The following is an 18,926-nucleotide window of genomic DNA, read 5'->3' on the forward strand; positions in this document are numbered from 1 at the left end:
AGACACATCAGTTAAATACTTTTTGTCTATCTGGCTAATATATAAACTGCTTGTTTTAAATTTACTCTGGCCCCGAAATCATAGTAATATATTAATGGTACTAATTGATTAAAGATATGCATTTTGCTCCTGGTCTCTTACTTTGCAAATATATTGTTTTCATTGGCCACACTTAATTACTACAACATGTGTACAATATGCAAAATATTCTTAAAACGTAATGGTTGGCAACCAAGGTCAAAGGTCAAGGCTTTTGATAGTCTGTGTACACCAAATACAGGCATGACATCACGAATGGAGTCTCCGTGAATGATAATTTTATTAGTTGTAGTTATGAAGTAGATCGTCAATTGTTGTAACAGCTACAACAATCATCACTCAGTAAAAGTGATATGAACATCGAAAAGATGTGGTTACTTTCCTTGCTTTATGTTACCTGTAAGCAAATATAAAGGAAACTGGCCACACTTACATACTACATAGTGTCTGGAAGAAATAGATTGATTTGGATAATTAAGGTCAAGGGTTACTACATCAAGGACCTTATAGTATTTAGTAGACACTTGAATGAATGCTTAAACAGAGTCGTTACATATTCTTGTTTTGTAATCCATTACACAAATTTAATTGACCATCCATTTCATTCTTACTAGTAGATAGTTCCATCCCTTCCTTTCTCAATTTCCTTAATAATTTGTTGTTAAACATTACCCAATTATACTTACCAGTTTGACAATTATCTCCTTTAAACCCAGGTGGACATATACATTGACCTATGGTAGCATTACATACTCCTCCATTATAACAGGTTGGACATGATGACTGACAGTTTTCACCATATTTACCATTTGGACACTCTAGACAAACGAGTTGTTACACATGAAAATTAATTTCAGAAATCACAGCATTCAATCAACCATATTCCTCTATAATTATGAGATGAACTAAGAGTATTTCGATAAACTTGCAAATGCAGAACTCAAAATGAGAAATTATGAAATGCATGTTGTGATCTAGGAAGTCATGATGGGTGAATGGTTAGCGTGACCGGCTTGGAATCTACAGGTTGCAGGTTCGAGCCCCGTCGCTGCCTGCTGTTTGTTTCTGAGTGGCTAAAGTCCTTGGGCAAGATTTGTGATACCAGCTGTATAACTGGGGACCTGGTAGGATGTAGGTTGCAATGTGAAGGCTTTAATCCTATGCGCTTAAATGGCTGCAATGGATTGTATGCTCCCCGGGGAGTTGAGGAAGACTAAAGGGCCGTTGTGCTGTTCTGATCCGAGCCAGGGGTAATAATTGTAAAGCTTTGAGCACGGAGTGGGAAAGCGCTATATAAGAAACCAACATTATTATGTTGCACAACTTGAAATTGTTCTCTCAGTATTTCGTATTATGATTACGAAAATAGATTCGAAGTGGGTGGGCAAATGTGACTGTAAATTCCATCCTATAGAAACATATGCTACTATCAATGATGAAATGAGAAGAATTTATGGTGAAGGCGACTGTGGATCGGTGGAAATGTTTTAATCCTCCCCCAACCACCTCCTCATTCTCCCAGAACATCTTTCCCCTTGCCAAATGGCACACATATTTCCATAGGAACCCATTCTCCGCATGCACAATGGAGATGTAGACTACATCAGTACACCGCATTAAAGTAACATTATCAATTGACTCCAAATTGGGACGGGTTTAAAGCCAGTCAAAGTTCGACCTTCCGGGAAGTAAAAGCATTCCTTTATGTTTTGTCGTCTTTGCTGACTACAGTCCGACAGCAGAAAGTGCGCTGATTTTCAGATAAGCAAAATGCCTGTAGGATTGATTGTTAGAGTAGGTAGCACCAAGCCAAAACTCTTCAGGCTTTAATTATCAGTCAACATTTTCGGTGTTTGTTGTCAGAATTACATTCAATTAGAAACTACTTGGCTTCCTAGATCACAAAGTGAAAAAGCGGACTCCTTTAGTAGAATGGTAGATCTGCAAGGTTTGTCAGTTAACTCCAGCCTTTTCAAATTGCTCGAGAGCAAATGGGTTCTACCCACTGTGGATATATTTGCTTCATAATACAACAGCCGAGCCGGTTGCCTAGATTCAATTCTAAATTTAAAATTTGGAATCCAAACTCTGATGCCGTCGACGCCTTTTGCCAAGATTGTTCTACAGAAAATAATCGGCTGTGACTGCTCCCCCCCCCCCACATTTGATCATTCCTGCCACGAGAGACTTGCAGAAGTGTTAAGCAGAAGCTATTTTAATTATCCCAGAGTGGCCATCAGCAAATCGTTGGCCAGTAGTACGCCCAAAACCCAGGCAGTTCCCATATTTTGTTAAGCCTACGTATTCCAAACAAGTTGGTTTCAGGCAAAGAACAAGCCCTATCTTTGAGATCCAAAGACCAGTTTATCACGGATGTCCAAGATTTAATATGTTGGCTTTACGGTTTAGTTTTCCATAATTGTTATGTTCAGTAACGAAAAGTAGTAGTGTCGGTACGAATTTGTTGCCCGATCTCGCAATACAACGTTGTGTTTGTTGTATTTAAATATTTTTTCAGGTCGAAGATTGAAGAAGGAAATTAAATATCCTTCAATGCATTACTGGGCCGAAACTACCTGACGTTATGTTGAAGTTCAAAACACCAAACACAGTCAGTACGCATGTTCTCGCCTGGGACAGATATAAAACATGGGGTACCAAGAATTTTCATTGCTATTCATTCCCAGCGAATCTTTTACGTGTAGCGATCCTAACATGGGTAGTACATTAGTGTGGAACAATATGTGTATCGTACAAATATTTGGTGGCCTATATTCGCTATATAGAAATACCATTGCAAAAATGCACGTATCTGTCCAGTATGTTTATGAATTTGTACGACCATAGGGTTAAAGATGTCCGTTTTGAAATATGTCTCAGTTCGGAAGTCATACGCGATAACATCAAACGTCCAAGATTGGCCACCATTTTTATGTTTATGTTCAGAATTTCAATGTCTTGTCCAGTCCGGAGGGCTTTTTCTGATGTTTAATTTGAATGTCATAAAGAAATATCCCAATATAAAAAAATGACATCTCACGTAAACGTCAACGCTTGATCTTGGCTTATAGGCTCAGACTACTAAATAGACAGACTAGAAACACGGCTTTTCCCTTCATGTGATGGGTGTCACTTATTTGCTGTAGAGATAATCTTTTAATTCTAGTTAGGGGCCGTTGTTTATGTATGAAGTTGCGATGTTACGTTCCATCACCTAAAGTAACGCAATATTTGGGCATTAGTAACTGCAATAATTGTAGCGTTTGATGTAATTTTGAAGACTTGTCTGTGTTTGTACTTTTTTCATTCCGATGTTTAACTGGAAGCAAAGCTACAATGCCTGCTTTAAACGTAAACGTAAATAGACGGAAGCCATTCTGATCTGAATCGCCAAGCTGGGTGATAGAGGGACTGTGGGTGGGTGGATTATTATGCTAAATTATGCTTTGCCTGCCAAAAAATCAGACATTTCCTAACCTCAATATTAATTTACGGATCCTTCATGACCCAAGAAGTGTTAAGATGTACCCATATTTCCGTCAAAATAGGCAAATGTAGCACCCCAATTTCCGTACGGCAAATGTAGCAACAAATGCGGCGCAGGCAGTACACTGACATCCCTGAACTGACATATAGTCCACGTTTTTAGCGTGATCTCGTCTGCTTGGTTTAACGTTACAGGATTGTGTAGGGTTTGCTTCCCGTTAAACATTAGAACGTAAACATGGGCAAAAAACAAGAGAAAGCTTTCAAAATCACAGCTGACAGTTGTCAGACATCTGAAAACATGTTCCAGTGTATGTAATATAGTATACGCATAATGCTAATAATACTTGTTGTTGTATTGTAATACCAAACGGATTTCGACAGTCAAATGTTAGAGCTTGATGACTGTGAATGAAATAAGATATTTTTATGACTGACTTTTATGACTCCGAGAACCGAGAACAGGGACGACCATATCGACATATGATCGAAGATGCTTGACCGATCAAGTGGCGAAGTAAAAAAAAAACTAACGGGCTACAAGCAAGAGTGGCATAGTCGAAGTGTAGTTTATTTTAATGCCTGGCATACAGTAGTATCCATTTTTCAAATGACTTTCAGCAAAATGTAGCATATGTACAACGGTATATCAATGGACGAGGGAAAACACCTAGAACATCATGATATTTGAATTCTGATGTCAAAATCCTTGTCAATATCATTTATTATATATTCATAATTAAAGGTTATTAGGAACAATCAACTTAAAGAGAGCATAAATAATCTGAAATTGCAGTGATTTTGATTTTATCTGCGCGGCGGTCTTCATTTCCGGTCATAGACTGCACTTACTAACCATTGACCTTTTCCGATTGAAACTGGTCGAGTCAATTGCAAAAAACCGTAAATACCCGACCCGAAGTATCATTTTACACAACGTTCGGCAGTTTTCGGAGAGAGGTTGAAACAAAAGGCATGCTTGAAGGCCAGTAGAAAGAGGGATTAAGAGCCCCATTCACACCTAATATACATGTAATAGGCGTTTCCATTCCGTTCGTTAGTGGTTTGAGGCTTAGGTATGTGATAATGATTGTTATGATAATGCTGATATAAAGCTGTATAAGGAAACGGTTAGAATTTGTGACGGCAGGGTGGGAGGACCCCATCCTCAGGAAAAAACAATTTTGCCAATTTTTTTTTCAGCAGCCCCCATCCCTCGCAATCTCATTGTCATTGTCCCCATCCCACAAATTGTCCCCAATACTTTTCCGTAGCCTCCCCCCCCCCCTGCCAGGCTACCAAATGATTATAATCTGTGCAATTATCTCACCCCTCCTCCTTTCCTGCATTCTGGAGATGAAAATTGTACACTACATTACCTTAGTTCAAATCATGAGCAATATATTCGTGCTAACCCCTTTAGATCGTCAGGATTTCCACACACAAAAAACATTTGCCCCTCCCCATTTCATTCCTGTGGCCTCCATTTTCTCCGCAGTCACCCTCTCTCCTTCCCTTCCGCTGTACATATAAATAATGCATGTTCCTGAATGCATTTGTACATACCGCTTACAATAAGTTTCATCATTCCATGCTTTCCTTGACTTCTTTGACTTTCACTACTGTAACATTCATAGACTCCTCCATCACTGGTCTCAGCATATCTTATTGTTATATTTGTCTCGCCATCCCAATCTGATTTATAAATGCCATTATGTTTCCATTTCAATGATGAATTTTGTATAGTTGTTGTTGTTGTTGTTGTTGTTGTCATTGATAGTGTTACATATTCTCCCCAGCTGGCTCGCTTGGTTTGACTTTCTGGTTTTATCTCAGCTGAATTAAAAAAAAATAAAAATAGAATGCCTCTAGTAAGGGCAAAACCATAGTTTGTTCGTACACATTGTTGGAATACAACATTCTGAGCTGTAGTTAACATACATGATGTACCCTTCCTATCATTATAAACTACACCAACAAGTTTTAGAGTGAGTTATATTGCCTAAATAACAACATGGATTGCTAGGCAATTGAATAACCTTTCATAAAGTTGACATAATTGATCCAGCAATGAAGATGCAGCCTTTACCAACAGTAAAGCTTTGTTATGGATAAACATTTAAAAAGTAAGACACAAACTATACGGCTGTGTTACAAGCAGGAAGGCAGACAGGCAGGCAGACATATAAAACCTCCCCTTAAAGAATGTGATAATGCATATTGACGTAATAAGATGAAATACATTAATTAATATACGTGATAGTTGTTATAAGCAGTACTGAGTAGCAACTTTGCCTACCAAATAGTAGCTGAGGTGACATACAATCACGAATGGATACTACATTTTGTGCATATTATAAAGTGTGCATTTAATACTAAAGGGGTGCAATTAGAATTTATCAGCTTTCACTCCAACAGAACCTCAATTCAACTATCGTAGTATAATGTGATTGTCAATGCTGCTACTAGAGCAGTAGTGCATAATAGGAATTTCCTCGATATTTTTCACAAGTATTATAAATTATGTCACATGATCTTTTATATGTTATATCATAATACCATGTTTGAGTTTAGTCAATGACAAATGATGGGTAGAATACTGTCTCGGTCCGTACCTTTTAAATATACAGAACAAATTACGTATTAACTCAGCCTGTTTTTTTAATGTTTAATATTAACATTGCACACCATGATATACTAGTGATTGCAACAAATCACCCCTGAACTTCACTCTATTTATATCAAGTCACGAAGTACGAAATTGCTTTCCATCGTGACTTATATTTGCCTATATATAGCCGACAGTCGTCGTTTGCTACTGTTACTAGGGCACACGCGCTAGCATCCAACACCAAAGCTACGTCATCACAATTTGCAGTCTTTGAGCTGCCATGCACATAAAATGATACCATTTTATGTTCACACATCATTTGAGACTAACATAGAACTTTGATAGCTTGATGCATTTCTATTTTATGCTGCATAGTTGATTCCTGTTAACCTACAGATTCCAATAGTATGGCGCGTAATTCACGCGAAAAGTCGAACTCGTCAATCACTGCAGATCGCACACTCCATATTTTGTTTCTTTTACGCGTATACACCTCGCGCACCTTCACTGTACAATCATGTCTCAGACGCGCTCACGGCTCAGTAAATTAATTTAACAGCAAAGTCGAAGAGTATGGTCATATTTACTACACTGCAAACTGGAATACAAATTTCAAACTTAGTGTATCATGTACATGATGTTCAGTACTATAACATAGTATTATGAAAGCCATAGTTACATAATTTCGATATTTCATAGAGTCGTAGACATTCATATGCCTGGTGCACTAAAATACGCGGCTGCCTAGTGAAAGACAGAAAACTTAATATTTTTTCTGAATGGGATTGAAATTCGAAAAAGTAAAAAGATAGAGTTTTAGGGTGACATACCGAGACATGTCATCTCAAATATTGGTTGAAGTAACAGAAAAATAAAAAAACTTAAACCGAGGGGTTTTATGAGGTGACGAGTATCCACGGCGATGCCATAATTTTGCGTAATTTCCCATAGACCATAATGGCGTTTACTGAATTTGACAGGGTGCGAACTTCTCGTCGGTTCAATTTTATCAAATTTCGACATATGATTTTTAAATTTTGCATCCGTTTTCGGAGTATAAGAGGCAAAATTAGTATCGTTTTAGAATTTTGAATTAATACTCTATATTATTGTAATCTGTATTTGAGTATGATTTTATCGTCAAGTATTCTTAGCCGCTGATAAAACTAATGATAGTTAAGCCAACACGCATCTTTAAAGTAGGCTTGAAATTACAAAAATAGGTCAATAAATGTTATAAAAAGTACGAATGACAAGGGCACTTCATCCTAAAATCAAAACTACCAAATGTTGGCTGATATATGTAAGATATAAGGTCCTAACACAACAAAATATCAAGGAGTGTAAATAATATACACACGAAATTTCCACTGTAACTCAACAGTGGACGTATGGATCGATATTTTTTTCACTGGAAATTGATACAATGTTACGACATGTTGGCTGGTCGTCTCTAAAAATGACGGCGCCAAAAATCCAAAATGCAGCGCAGATATAAATAAAGGACTACTGCAAGAAAATTATCTAGTTTAGGCATCATGATTCATAAACATTAATACACTGGCACAATAATATAAGGCCTGTCGACATACATGTATATCTCATGCGGCAAGTACAAACAAAATCATCGTAAACCAGACGGTAATATACTGCCTTATGAACATTCATTAGATACTTGTCAAATTTGACCCCGTTGTTGACCTTTCAGGCACAGTCGGCGCTTCGCGGAATATGAAACAAATAGGTACCAGTTCGTCCCACAGTGAATTAACAAGTCAATGGCATCAATTGACAAGTCAATGGCATCAACTAACAAGTCATTCTCGTCAATTGATGTCAATGGCATCAACATAAGTCAATGGCATCAATTGATAAGTCAGTACTGTCAATTGATAAGTCAGTCCTATCAACCAATGAGTATAAATGTGTGAATTATAGTGTTGAAGTGACATTTCAATGCATCTGGATGATGAATCAATCTACAGACTGGTGTCCATAGTTGAAGTTATTGGTACCTAATAGGATAGTGGAGTGGCAACCCAACGACATCACGACGTGTCAAACCCTACATCACATTTCATCATGCAAGATTTCTGCACATTCTAGCAAGTAAACTGGGGATGACAATGATGATCAAATTGAAAGAACTAAAGCTACCTGAGCACACTTTATCTGTGGGCCAGCGAGGCTCTCTTAGTAAGCAATATTTGTTTGACAGCTACAATATCAATTGATTGTACAATGTTGCAAAATTTAGTGAAAAAATATGGACATGGAGCACCATAGTATATGGAGTGCTCGTGGAATACATCACTGACCTGTTGAAATTCACAGAAGTTTAATTTTTGTTGTGTTTAGTCACTTTCTCTGTTTTAATGTCTAGGGTCATTCCACAAACTGATTAACCGCCTAAACTGGCAAAGACATGTTAACGTATAAAATTTACGTCATCCTTAACTGCATGTAAGACTTGAGTACAATTTTTCTTCTGGGTCATGACTTAGGTCATAGAACATGTCATGAGCATATCTAGCTTAGTATGCATTGGTATTAAGCTTTCCAAACATGTTAACAAAGTAGTCATCGGTTGACATGTATTCACTTCCAAGCGTGCTGGGGTGCTTTGTGCAGACTTCAACTTGTGCTTTTATTCAACTGCAACCTATGAATTGCCCAATATTCAGATTTAATTATCAATTTCCAAAAATGAAATAACATTCACATAAATTGACTTTAAGTTATTATTGATGCCATCGATTTATCAATTGAAGGCATTGACTTATCAATTGACGGCAGTGGCTTATTAATTGAAACATTGACTTGTCAATTGATGCCAGTGACTTATCAATTGACACATTGACTTATCAATTGACGAGTTCGGCTTTTGGCGTGAATTAAGTGGCATACATGTAGACAGACAGACACCTACACACACTCTCTAGTAGCACCGTCACCACCACACTACTTCCCCTTACGATAGGTAATATAATTAGCGCATTCAAATTGACAGAAATTTAACATACATGTACGTATACGTAAAATTATCAAATTATTACATAATGGTGTGGCAATTCTTCACATTAGGATAACAACTCTATCCTTACCATCTGATCTTATTATCACAGTATATAATCTTTCTGTTTCTCCATTTCCGTTGGCTTCACAATAATACACACCAGGTCGTTCATCACCAGAACCCAATACAAGTTTTCTAGCATAAGTTTTGAAATCTGTTGCGGTATTTTCACCAGGTAAATTAGTCCCTGTCCCTGTATCTAGTACTCTACCAAAAGTAAAACTGTTACCAACAGGTGAATCCTTTCCTGAATATCCTCCGATGAACATATTACCAGAAGCTGGGGGTTCTGCATGAAGATTAAAAAGAGTGATGTATAGTCTTGCATCTACAAAAATGTAAAAAAAAAAAAAAGAAAAAAAAAAAAAAGATTAATATTAAACATTAGCATTCATATCATTCGAATTAAGTAGATGCATATGCATACATCAAATATCAAAAGTAATCACAACATTTAGTACATTATTGTTTTGATATTGTAACTACTTCCCCGCGGACACTTTGTGAGTATTGTTAAAGTATATGAGTTTTACTACTACTGAGAAAAGTGTTAGCACTAACTTATTATGATATTGTATTTCACTATGATATTATATTTCATGTTGTCTGCTACGTTTTTGTTTTCAGTTATAATCCATTAATAAAGTATCAGATGTAAACCGAATGTCTTGCATAAGGAGTGTTGTTCGTATAGCCTTTGTTATCATTAATGTAGACACAAAATACTATAAAATTGTGAAGTATATATATATTGTTAAGAATTCATTAATTAAGCTAATTACCAAGCAATATGAATATTGCAAATGGTCCATTAAAATGAAAACTACAACATCAAACGATACCAGACACGTGCGCTTTGTTATCTCCATATCATATTAAAATAATATTTGAAGCTTGAATTCTTAAGATATCAACTAATTACCGATAATCATTAATTACACACATGATTGATTGTCAATAAAAGCTACATCATCAAGCAATATAAAATATGCACATTATTATTGCCAGAATTTAATAATTATGCAAAGGACTCCTTAAATTCTATACTACATTAACAAACATTATGAAACACTTGTGAAAATATATATATATATATATATATATATATATATATATATATATATATATATATATATATATATATATTTTTTTTTTTTTTTTTTTTTTTTTTTTTTTTCACTCAAAGACAACGCCCTCAAAGCTACAATACGTTGTCTTGTACGCGGTTCGGATGTAGACATAACTAAACAACATGGATAGTCTATGGATTAATAGAGCTGGACCCTACATCCCCATGGACTTAATGAATACGAACCACCTGGCATACATAACTGACTTTGCACATCGTATCTTGCCGTTTCACACCTGTTATTACGTCACTTTTCACTTAACACTTTCCGTCGTTCGTATGAGCGCTGTTGGTTTTATTCTATTAGTTATCCATGTACTGTAGCTTGATAAAGATGTGATATATATAACAATAAAGTGGTTTGTGGTTTCATATGATGAAACTATGGTCCTCTTATTTACTATATATAATTTTTTTGAATGGAGTGCTGTGGTCCGGACCATAAGTTGAACTTTCAAATCGTGTAACATATATATATATATATATATGTATATATATGTATATATATATATATATATATATATATATATATATATATATATATATATATATATATAGTTTTGGTAGTACTGGAACTCTTTCTTGGGTGTAACTCGGAGTTTCACGCATATTGCGATCATCAGACACTCTGAGTGTCTGATGATCGCAATATGCGTGAAACTCCGAGTTACACCCAAGAAAGAGTTCCAGTACTACCAAAACTATTACGCTCTGCCACTGCGGTATAGAGCACTGTACATGTCTTATAGCAGATTGATACTCACCGAGTTATATATATATATATATATATATATATATATATATATATATATATATATATATATATATATATATATATATATATATATATATATATATATATATATACAAGCGACCTATCGGCCAGAATAGCGCCGCTGTCTTTTGGGTGTTTTTGTTGTTCTTTTTTTTCGTGTTCGTAGCATATAGAAGTGGTTCTGTTTTCAGCTCCTCCACTATGCCGTTTTGTTTTTAGCGAAGTAATAAAGTGGTTTGTGGTTTCATATGATGAAACTATGGTGCTCTTATTTACTACACATATTTTTTTAATGGAGTGCTGTGGTCCGTACCGTACGTTGAACTTTCAAATCGTGTAACAATTTACAGTACAATGATTTGATACTCATTACAATGTTACAATATTCGTGTTAACAGACCTACTGTTACAATATTGCAATGCATGGCTATGTTATGTCGCTGATATGATGACCCGTGTACGGTAGCAATATCCACACATAGTATGAACGATTTGAACTAGCGTATTCGAACGTTGTCATCGGCCGGCAACGTCAAGATACTCCGTGAAACAATTACCCTCTCTTGAAGTCTGAGGCTGTATGTAATTCTCTCATCATTTGAGTTTCCTTACTAGTTTATGCATGATCAAATGTTTATATTGCACCACAAAAATTGATCATTCAATCGATCAATTATTCAACCAAATGATAAATCAATAAATCAATAAATCAACAGATCGATCGATCGATCAATTGATCAATTACATGCTCACTGCCCCCTGTGCATAGAGTGATGGCTGCTGCAACAACTGCTGATAGGCAATTTTGACGTGGTGATATCGCCACCAATTTTGATCGAACAAAATCAAAACTCCATAAATGAACCACAAAGTACGTCCCCTTTCCCCCTTTCGAAAAGAGGTAATTTTAGAATGATTATTATCGTTTTTATTTATGATTGATGATGTCAAAAATCATCAGCATATGCTAGCAACTTTGTAAGTTCGGATTGGAATATAATACCTACAGTGGAATGTACTATTCTGTAGGAGTTTCACTTGTCGTTGAGGGCGCACGATGAGTAGAATTACATTTCCTTGTTGTCTGCTGTCAATAGTGTCTTTTGAAAATTGGCTCTTAACTTCAATTTAGTGGACTAATGATTTCCAATATGGCATCAGTCACAATGCTCATTACATATTTAATTTTTTTTCAATAAATACAAAAACATTAATAAAAAATAGAAAAGAACGTGCTGACTTGAAATTAACAATCTAAGTAAGCTACACTCTGGGCATCTTTATTGCAGATATCAAAGCAATCTGACAAGTAATATTTGAGAGGAAGATGAAAATATCATTTTTGACAACAAATTCATCAAAAAGGGATAAAAAAATCTGAATTGCCTTCCCAAGCAACTTGCCGACCAAATACCAAAGTGTTCTGACTGTCGATTTTGGAGAAGAAGATGAAATTTTAAAAAAAAATTGATGAACAGACGACAGACGACGGATGCCGACAGAGAAACAACCTCTAACTCTAAAGCTCCATGCAGCAACGGTGGAGTTAATAAAATAATTAAGTGAACAACAGTTTATACGAAATGGCCAGGTCATGCACAGATATAGACAGTAAACCTCATGAGCCAAGGCAGTGTTTCACAGCAGCTTGGGAGTATGTCAGAGTAACCTCTGTTACTTCAGTGTGCTGAAAGATGTTTGTGCACACGGCTATTGAAGGACTGAGCACCATTGCCATAACAACTACACTGTCTGGGAGTCCAAAAATCATTACTACTGCAAATGACGTATCAAAGCTAAAATCTGCATCATCATATTTTATTATGCACGTCCGCTATGTGTCCGTCGACAGGTTTACTAAATTACATGATATCTAAGCTTACATTCTTAAGATATAACTTAATCACCAAAAGCATTAATTATACAAATTAATCATTAATGCTAAAAACAATTATGATACAAGCATTGCTTTCGATCTTCAACATACAATGTGAGTATAAATTGTATTGACTCCAATAATGTATTCTTAAGATATAGCCTAATTATCAATAATCATTAACTATGCAAATACTCAATAATATGTATTGAATATTCATCTAAACCTAATCAGTTCTTACTATTGCCATAAGAGGTGTAACAAGTTTCATTAAAATTGAAGCAGTAGATTTTGGGATACCGTGTTCACAGACAGACAGACAGACAGACAGACAGACAGACAGACAGACAGACAGACAGACAGACAGACAGACAGACAGACAGACAGACAGACAAAAGCATACCATAACCTTTCCTTACTGGATATAAAAATGGCGGGTTGTTTACTCTACAATGTTGTGATCTGCTAAGTCTCGAGAGAAATGATACGAGAATGAAAGTCGAAATCTCGGCATCTCAGACTCTTGAGGGCGTGGTAAGGGTGCAATTAGATTAAATAAAACAACATTGCCCTCTCAACACAATAAGAAGATAAATATCTGGCGGCAAATTTGGAAATATCAACTCCACCTAACAAATGCCGCCAAAGACAAAAAAAAATATTATAGAGGTGCAAGCTGCACATTCAAAAGAATTCAAATTATTGTAGTCTATTTTACAGTACGTGTAATTGACTCACTTTTAATTGAATATACACAGACTGGCGTAATTTTTCATACGTATCAAAATACCGAGCAATCCCTACCCTTAACAATGCTATAAGACAATTTTGATTTCATAGACGGCATATCTCTACTTCACCCTTATACTACAAATGTTTAATTGATGGTTTATCCGAATAAACCTAAGGGAATTGCCGAAACAGGCAAGAGCTTGACTTTAACAAATAATAAAAAGCCACTAGCGCCAACATAGAGAATATCTACATTTATATGCATACATATCCAAACATAGCATTACATACTGATACAAACCAGCTGCAGAAAAAACGACATATAGCTCACACGTGAGATCTCGAGAAACGATTCATGGCAAAGAAAAAGCAACAAAAACCAGCAAAATATGTCAGAAAACGGTCAGCAGGAAACTGTAATGTAAAAGAAAACAGCAACAACATGTGGTGAAAAAGTTCAGAATCAACAAGTAAAAGAAAGGTTGACATAGAAAAAGCCATGTTAACAGCAGTTATTAGCACAACTGAACTGATACGGTTCAGTAGTGCTATAGGCATTGCAAAGTGACTGTCTGTCTGTCTGGATGTGCGTGTGTTTGTGTGTGTGTGTGTGTGTGTGTGTGTGTGTGTGTGTGTGTGTGTGTGTTTGTAAACAACTCTACCAATTGCCATGATATTTGGTGGGTGTATTACCTTGGATGTCTAGTTGGGAAATTCTTCAAATCAAAATGATCGTACCACCGGTGTGTGATTTGGGTCAAAAACCTAAACTCAAAGTACTAGGCAGATCAGTCTAAAATTTGGTGGGAACGTTCTTAGGGTTGTCTAGATTAAGAATTGTTCTCGAAATGATGATACCATGCATCAGTGATATGTAAATTAGGTATAGAAATGTCAGTTTTTTGGTCAAACATTGTTAATTCCAAAACTACTGAGCAGATTGGGGTTAAATTTAATGGGGATGAATAAAGGGAAGTATATATGAAAAATATTAAGCATATAATGATCTCACGAGTGATATACAAATTAGGTGTAAAAATGTGGATTTTGGTCAAAAACTTATCTCACAAAGTACTTGGTCAATGAGACTGAAACTTGCTGAGATGTTTCTAGAAGTATTATTCTGCAGATTACATTTTGGTCAAAACATTTTGACACAATTGGCCTTAGCAATCATGACCATACCCTTAGCAACAACCAAATGGCAGTATGTTTTGGTCAAACAACATCATCTAGTATGCAAGTGAGTAAACATTAAAACATTTGTATCAAATGTCCCTAGCAACCATGACCACACCCGTAGCAACAGCCAAACGGTGGTGTATTTCACAAAGGTAACAACAGGTATTCTCAGACAAGTGAACGAACATTTAAAAAATATATGCAAATATGCCTAGCAACAAGGCCACGCCCTTGGCAACAGCCAAAAGATAACATATTTTGCAAGGATAACAACAATGATTAATAGAATAGTGCATTCAAAAAATGAAATTAAATGTGCCTAGCAACCATGGCCACGCCCATAGCAACAGCCAAATGATAACGTATATTGCAAAGATAACATCAGGGATTCATGAACAAGTGAACAAACAATCGAATATGTACGCAAATTTGTCTAGCAACATGACCACGCCTATAGCAACAGCTAAATGATTGCCAATATTGCAAAGATAACAACAGGGTTGGATAGGCAACTGCATAGTCAACAAATGAACACATTTACCAAGCATGGATCAGCATGTGGGTAAACTTTTTCAAAACTGTACAGTTGTGTTGCAACAAGCTATTTTTTTTTAGATGTTCCTGCGCTCATCCTTGAAATATTACAACCTGTTTACTGAAAAATCAAGAGGAATTAATCATTGGAAAGACAACTGAAAATGACATTACGTTCGATTGGAACCTCTGTTATGGTTAGATTAAAATTTAATGTTCCCTATACGTCTGTAGATAAAACCCCGAAAGCGATTACCTCAGATCGTATTCCAGCTGATATGTAAGTAAATCTCCCACCAATTACACATATAGTATCACGTACGCTGATGCAATGTGAAAGTCAAAGATGTTACACGGGATCGGAGGTTGACAAGTGCGAAGATGAAATAAAGTACTCCCCACTGTAAAAGTTCTCATTCTGCAAGATTGAGACAATTACATAATATTGTAATAGAAATAGCATTGAATTTGAAAATGTGTGATGAATGGAGAGATTATATTTATTCATGTTAGTAGTCACTGTATTATGTTTATCCAGAATAGCAAAGTTAAACTTTTTGTTGTAAACGTAGAAGTATAAAGTTCAAGCATGTCCGTGTTGTCTGTAAACAAACAACTAATTACCCTTTGCTAATTCTTAACGAAATACTAAATACTGATGAATAGGTTCAATACTACATAACGTATATGGATTACGTAATTTTAAGATAGTAACGTGGTTTCTCAAAAAGGAAAAACAGTTAATATAGTACAATTAAAAAAATATAGTTTTGGTCCTCCGAGTTAAATTTGTTATAATGGTAACATAGAAACATATACACCCCACCAGTGGTAAATTTCCTTCATTGATTCCATCAGGAATTAAATAAATACTTTGATCACTTATTTTTTCAGTATGATGTACACCAATAGCGTGTCCTACATGTATTCTTACTTGACGTCCAGATAAAATGAAATACCTAATCCACATGAAACTTGACCATAAAAAAATAGTTTTTTTACTAGCATTTTCAGCTTGGGCTTATTGTTGGGCACGCTTTGGCGATGATTACTTCCATTGATTACTTAACTAAACTGGTTCGACTTTCTTTAATTGCTATATTACGCAACGAAATATGCCATGAATTGAACTAACGAGAACAAAAAACGTATATATGTCGTGCTGAATATGTGTGTTTTATCGGTAGAAGCTAAATCTGTATCCGCCAAACTACCGTTGTTGTATGAAATATATATCCCCATGTGTCATGTGTCATCCACATATAACCTCAGAATTTGATAGTTGATGCGTGAGATCTATATAGGAAGAATTCGAAGAATCGAATAACATTCGTACACAAATATCATTTTACGAGAGGAAAGTAATTACATGGTATCATCGACCAAAGTGTTACTCAATATGACTAACTCAAGGAGGATATAGTATACGAAACAAGACAGATATGTTATTATAGCCATATATATCTACTTTCTACGTACTCGTATGCTGGCGAATATGACAAACCAGTCTTTAAAACGTGTAATTACATTGAGTCCTTCAATATGAAGATAGCACCTAATTCTAACTAGATGTGCCGTGGACTGTGTCCGGAAATAAATTACTTGGTGGTAACACACACACATACATACATACATACATACATACATACATACATACATACATACATACATACATACATACATACATACATACCTACCTACCTACCTACCTACCTACCTACCTACATACATACATACCTACATATACATACATACACACATACATACATACATACATACATACATACATACATACATACATACATACATACATACATACATACATACATGCATACATACATACATACATACATACATACATACATACAAATACAGACAGAAAGACAGACAGACAGACAGACAGACAGACAGACAGACAGACAGAGACACACAGACAGACAGACAGACAGACAAACAGACAGACAGACAGACAGACAGACAAATACACAGACTGACATACATACATACATACATACAGACAGACAGACAGACAGACGGATAGACAGACAGCCAGACAGACTAATATTTTAATAAATGAGGTGGATACTTAAATAAATTGATAACTGTCCTAGATTAAACAAATTTCATGAAAATAATACCACCCCTTCTCAGAGGAGATAACTAATGCTACCTCATTCTTTCGTGTAGGCGGCCCTCAACGGTATAGTTGCAGAATGATTTGCACATATACACGTACAAGTAGCAGTCATTAAAACAGATTAATTCCATTTTGTAGAATTTATTGATATAGGGTTATAACATACGCTATGATGTCACCACAAGCTCGCAACTTTCATGTTATCACAATATGATGTGCTGTGTGCATCAAGAGAGATTCTAACTGTTGCACACGCCCATGTTTATGTAACAGGATTAACATTCGTTGGTTTCAAAAATAGTTTTTATAGGATTATTGATTTCTCTTTTAATTACACTCGTAGAATGGGGTAGCATTAGAAGGAAGGAGTGAATGTTTCAACTCTAGGCATGCAAGGTCAGATCACTGAAATCTGAGCCTATCTGTTTCGTTTCCTTTCCATGTCTTCGAAGTAAAACTGTACCAATTTCATGAGGAAGACATTTTAATAGTTACACACAGTGCTAGTATATCGTCTATGAGAGAGGTGTTATTTATGAAGCTCAGGTTTAAAATAAAACATCCACTGTGGGTTGTTTTCCCTTTTAGGAATATATGATCACACAGTTGGCTACTTTGTTTCATTCTTGTACAGGGGGTGATCGAGGGGTTGCAAAACAGTGTCGAATATTTGTGAACGCTACAAAAATATATTGCGTGTAGTGACAATGAACATGTTAACGAAGTTAAAAAGTAAATGAGCATCTGTCAAAGCGTTTCTTTAAATACATTGGGATGTATGGCTACCAGTTAAAAACACGCCAACACTTCCTCGGTTCGAAGAAATACATTAAGGCGAGAGTGAACGCGGAAGTAATGTCCGATGGAAGAAGATAAGATTCCCTTGTAAAAAACACAGACTTTAAATATTCGTTAAATTTGTAACGATTTCAGTTACCATCCTTAGCCAATATTCACTACAATATGATTATTTATGTTACTTACCTAGGCAAGCGATCGATGACATAAGAAAAACTGTTACACGAAAGATATCCATATTCGGACGTTCCCGACTGCTCTAAGCATGGGGATTACTAGTATAGCGCTCTTCTATCAAATTTGCATTTTATCACGTGACGATGACCAGGCATGAACCTTCCCACGTCGATGTATATCGTGCCATCACGCTTACACCAATAGACAAAGTCATCAGAGTTATAATAATTTAAACTTATCTACAAGACTAAATGACCATTCTGATGCACGTTGTTTTTATTCCTAGGAGACTTCTTGAAGCTCCAAAAGCTATGGGTGACCGAATCAAATTTTGATATCATTTTTACAAGCGCAGGATTTAGATGAGACAGCGA

At 35.8% G+C, this 18,926-nt stretch overlaps 1 protein-coding gene across 1 annotated transcript; it reads right to left on the reverse strand.

The window, feature by feature from the left end:
* Window positions 1–9,211: 9,211 nt before the first annotated feature.
* On the reverse strand, window positions 9,212–18,626 carry LOC144436820 (uncharacterized). Its single transcript, XM_078125678.1, has 2 exons — window positions 18,562–18,626; window positions 9,212–9,540 (listed from the first exon to the last, which is right to left on the reverse strand). The coding sequence occupies exons 1-2, from the start codon at window positions 18,611–18,613 to the stop codon at window positions 9,212–9,214; spliced, it is 381 nt and encodes a 126-aa protein (XP_077981804.1). The 5' UTR covers window positions 18,614–18,626.
* Window positions 18,627–18,926: the final 300 nt, after the last annotated feature.

This window comes from Glandiceps talaboti, chromosome 6 (genome assembly GCF_964340395.1).
Source record: "Glandiceps talaboti chromosome 6, keGlaTala1.1, whole genome shotgun sequence".
Classification (NCBI taxonomy): Eukaryota; Metazoa; Hemichordata; class Enteropneusta; family Spengelidae; genus Glandiceps; species Glandiceps talaboti.

Bases quoted from the DNA above. Each gene is read 5' to 3' on its own strand.
- LOC144436820 (XM_078125678.1), bottom strand. From the start codon at position 18,613: ATGGATATCTTTCGTGTAACAGTTTTTCTTATGTCATCGATCGCTTGC. The intron at 9,541-18,561 runs GTAAGTAACATA...ACATTTTTGTAG, and splicing joins GTCATCGATCGCTTGCCTAG to ATGCAAGACTATACATCACT.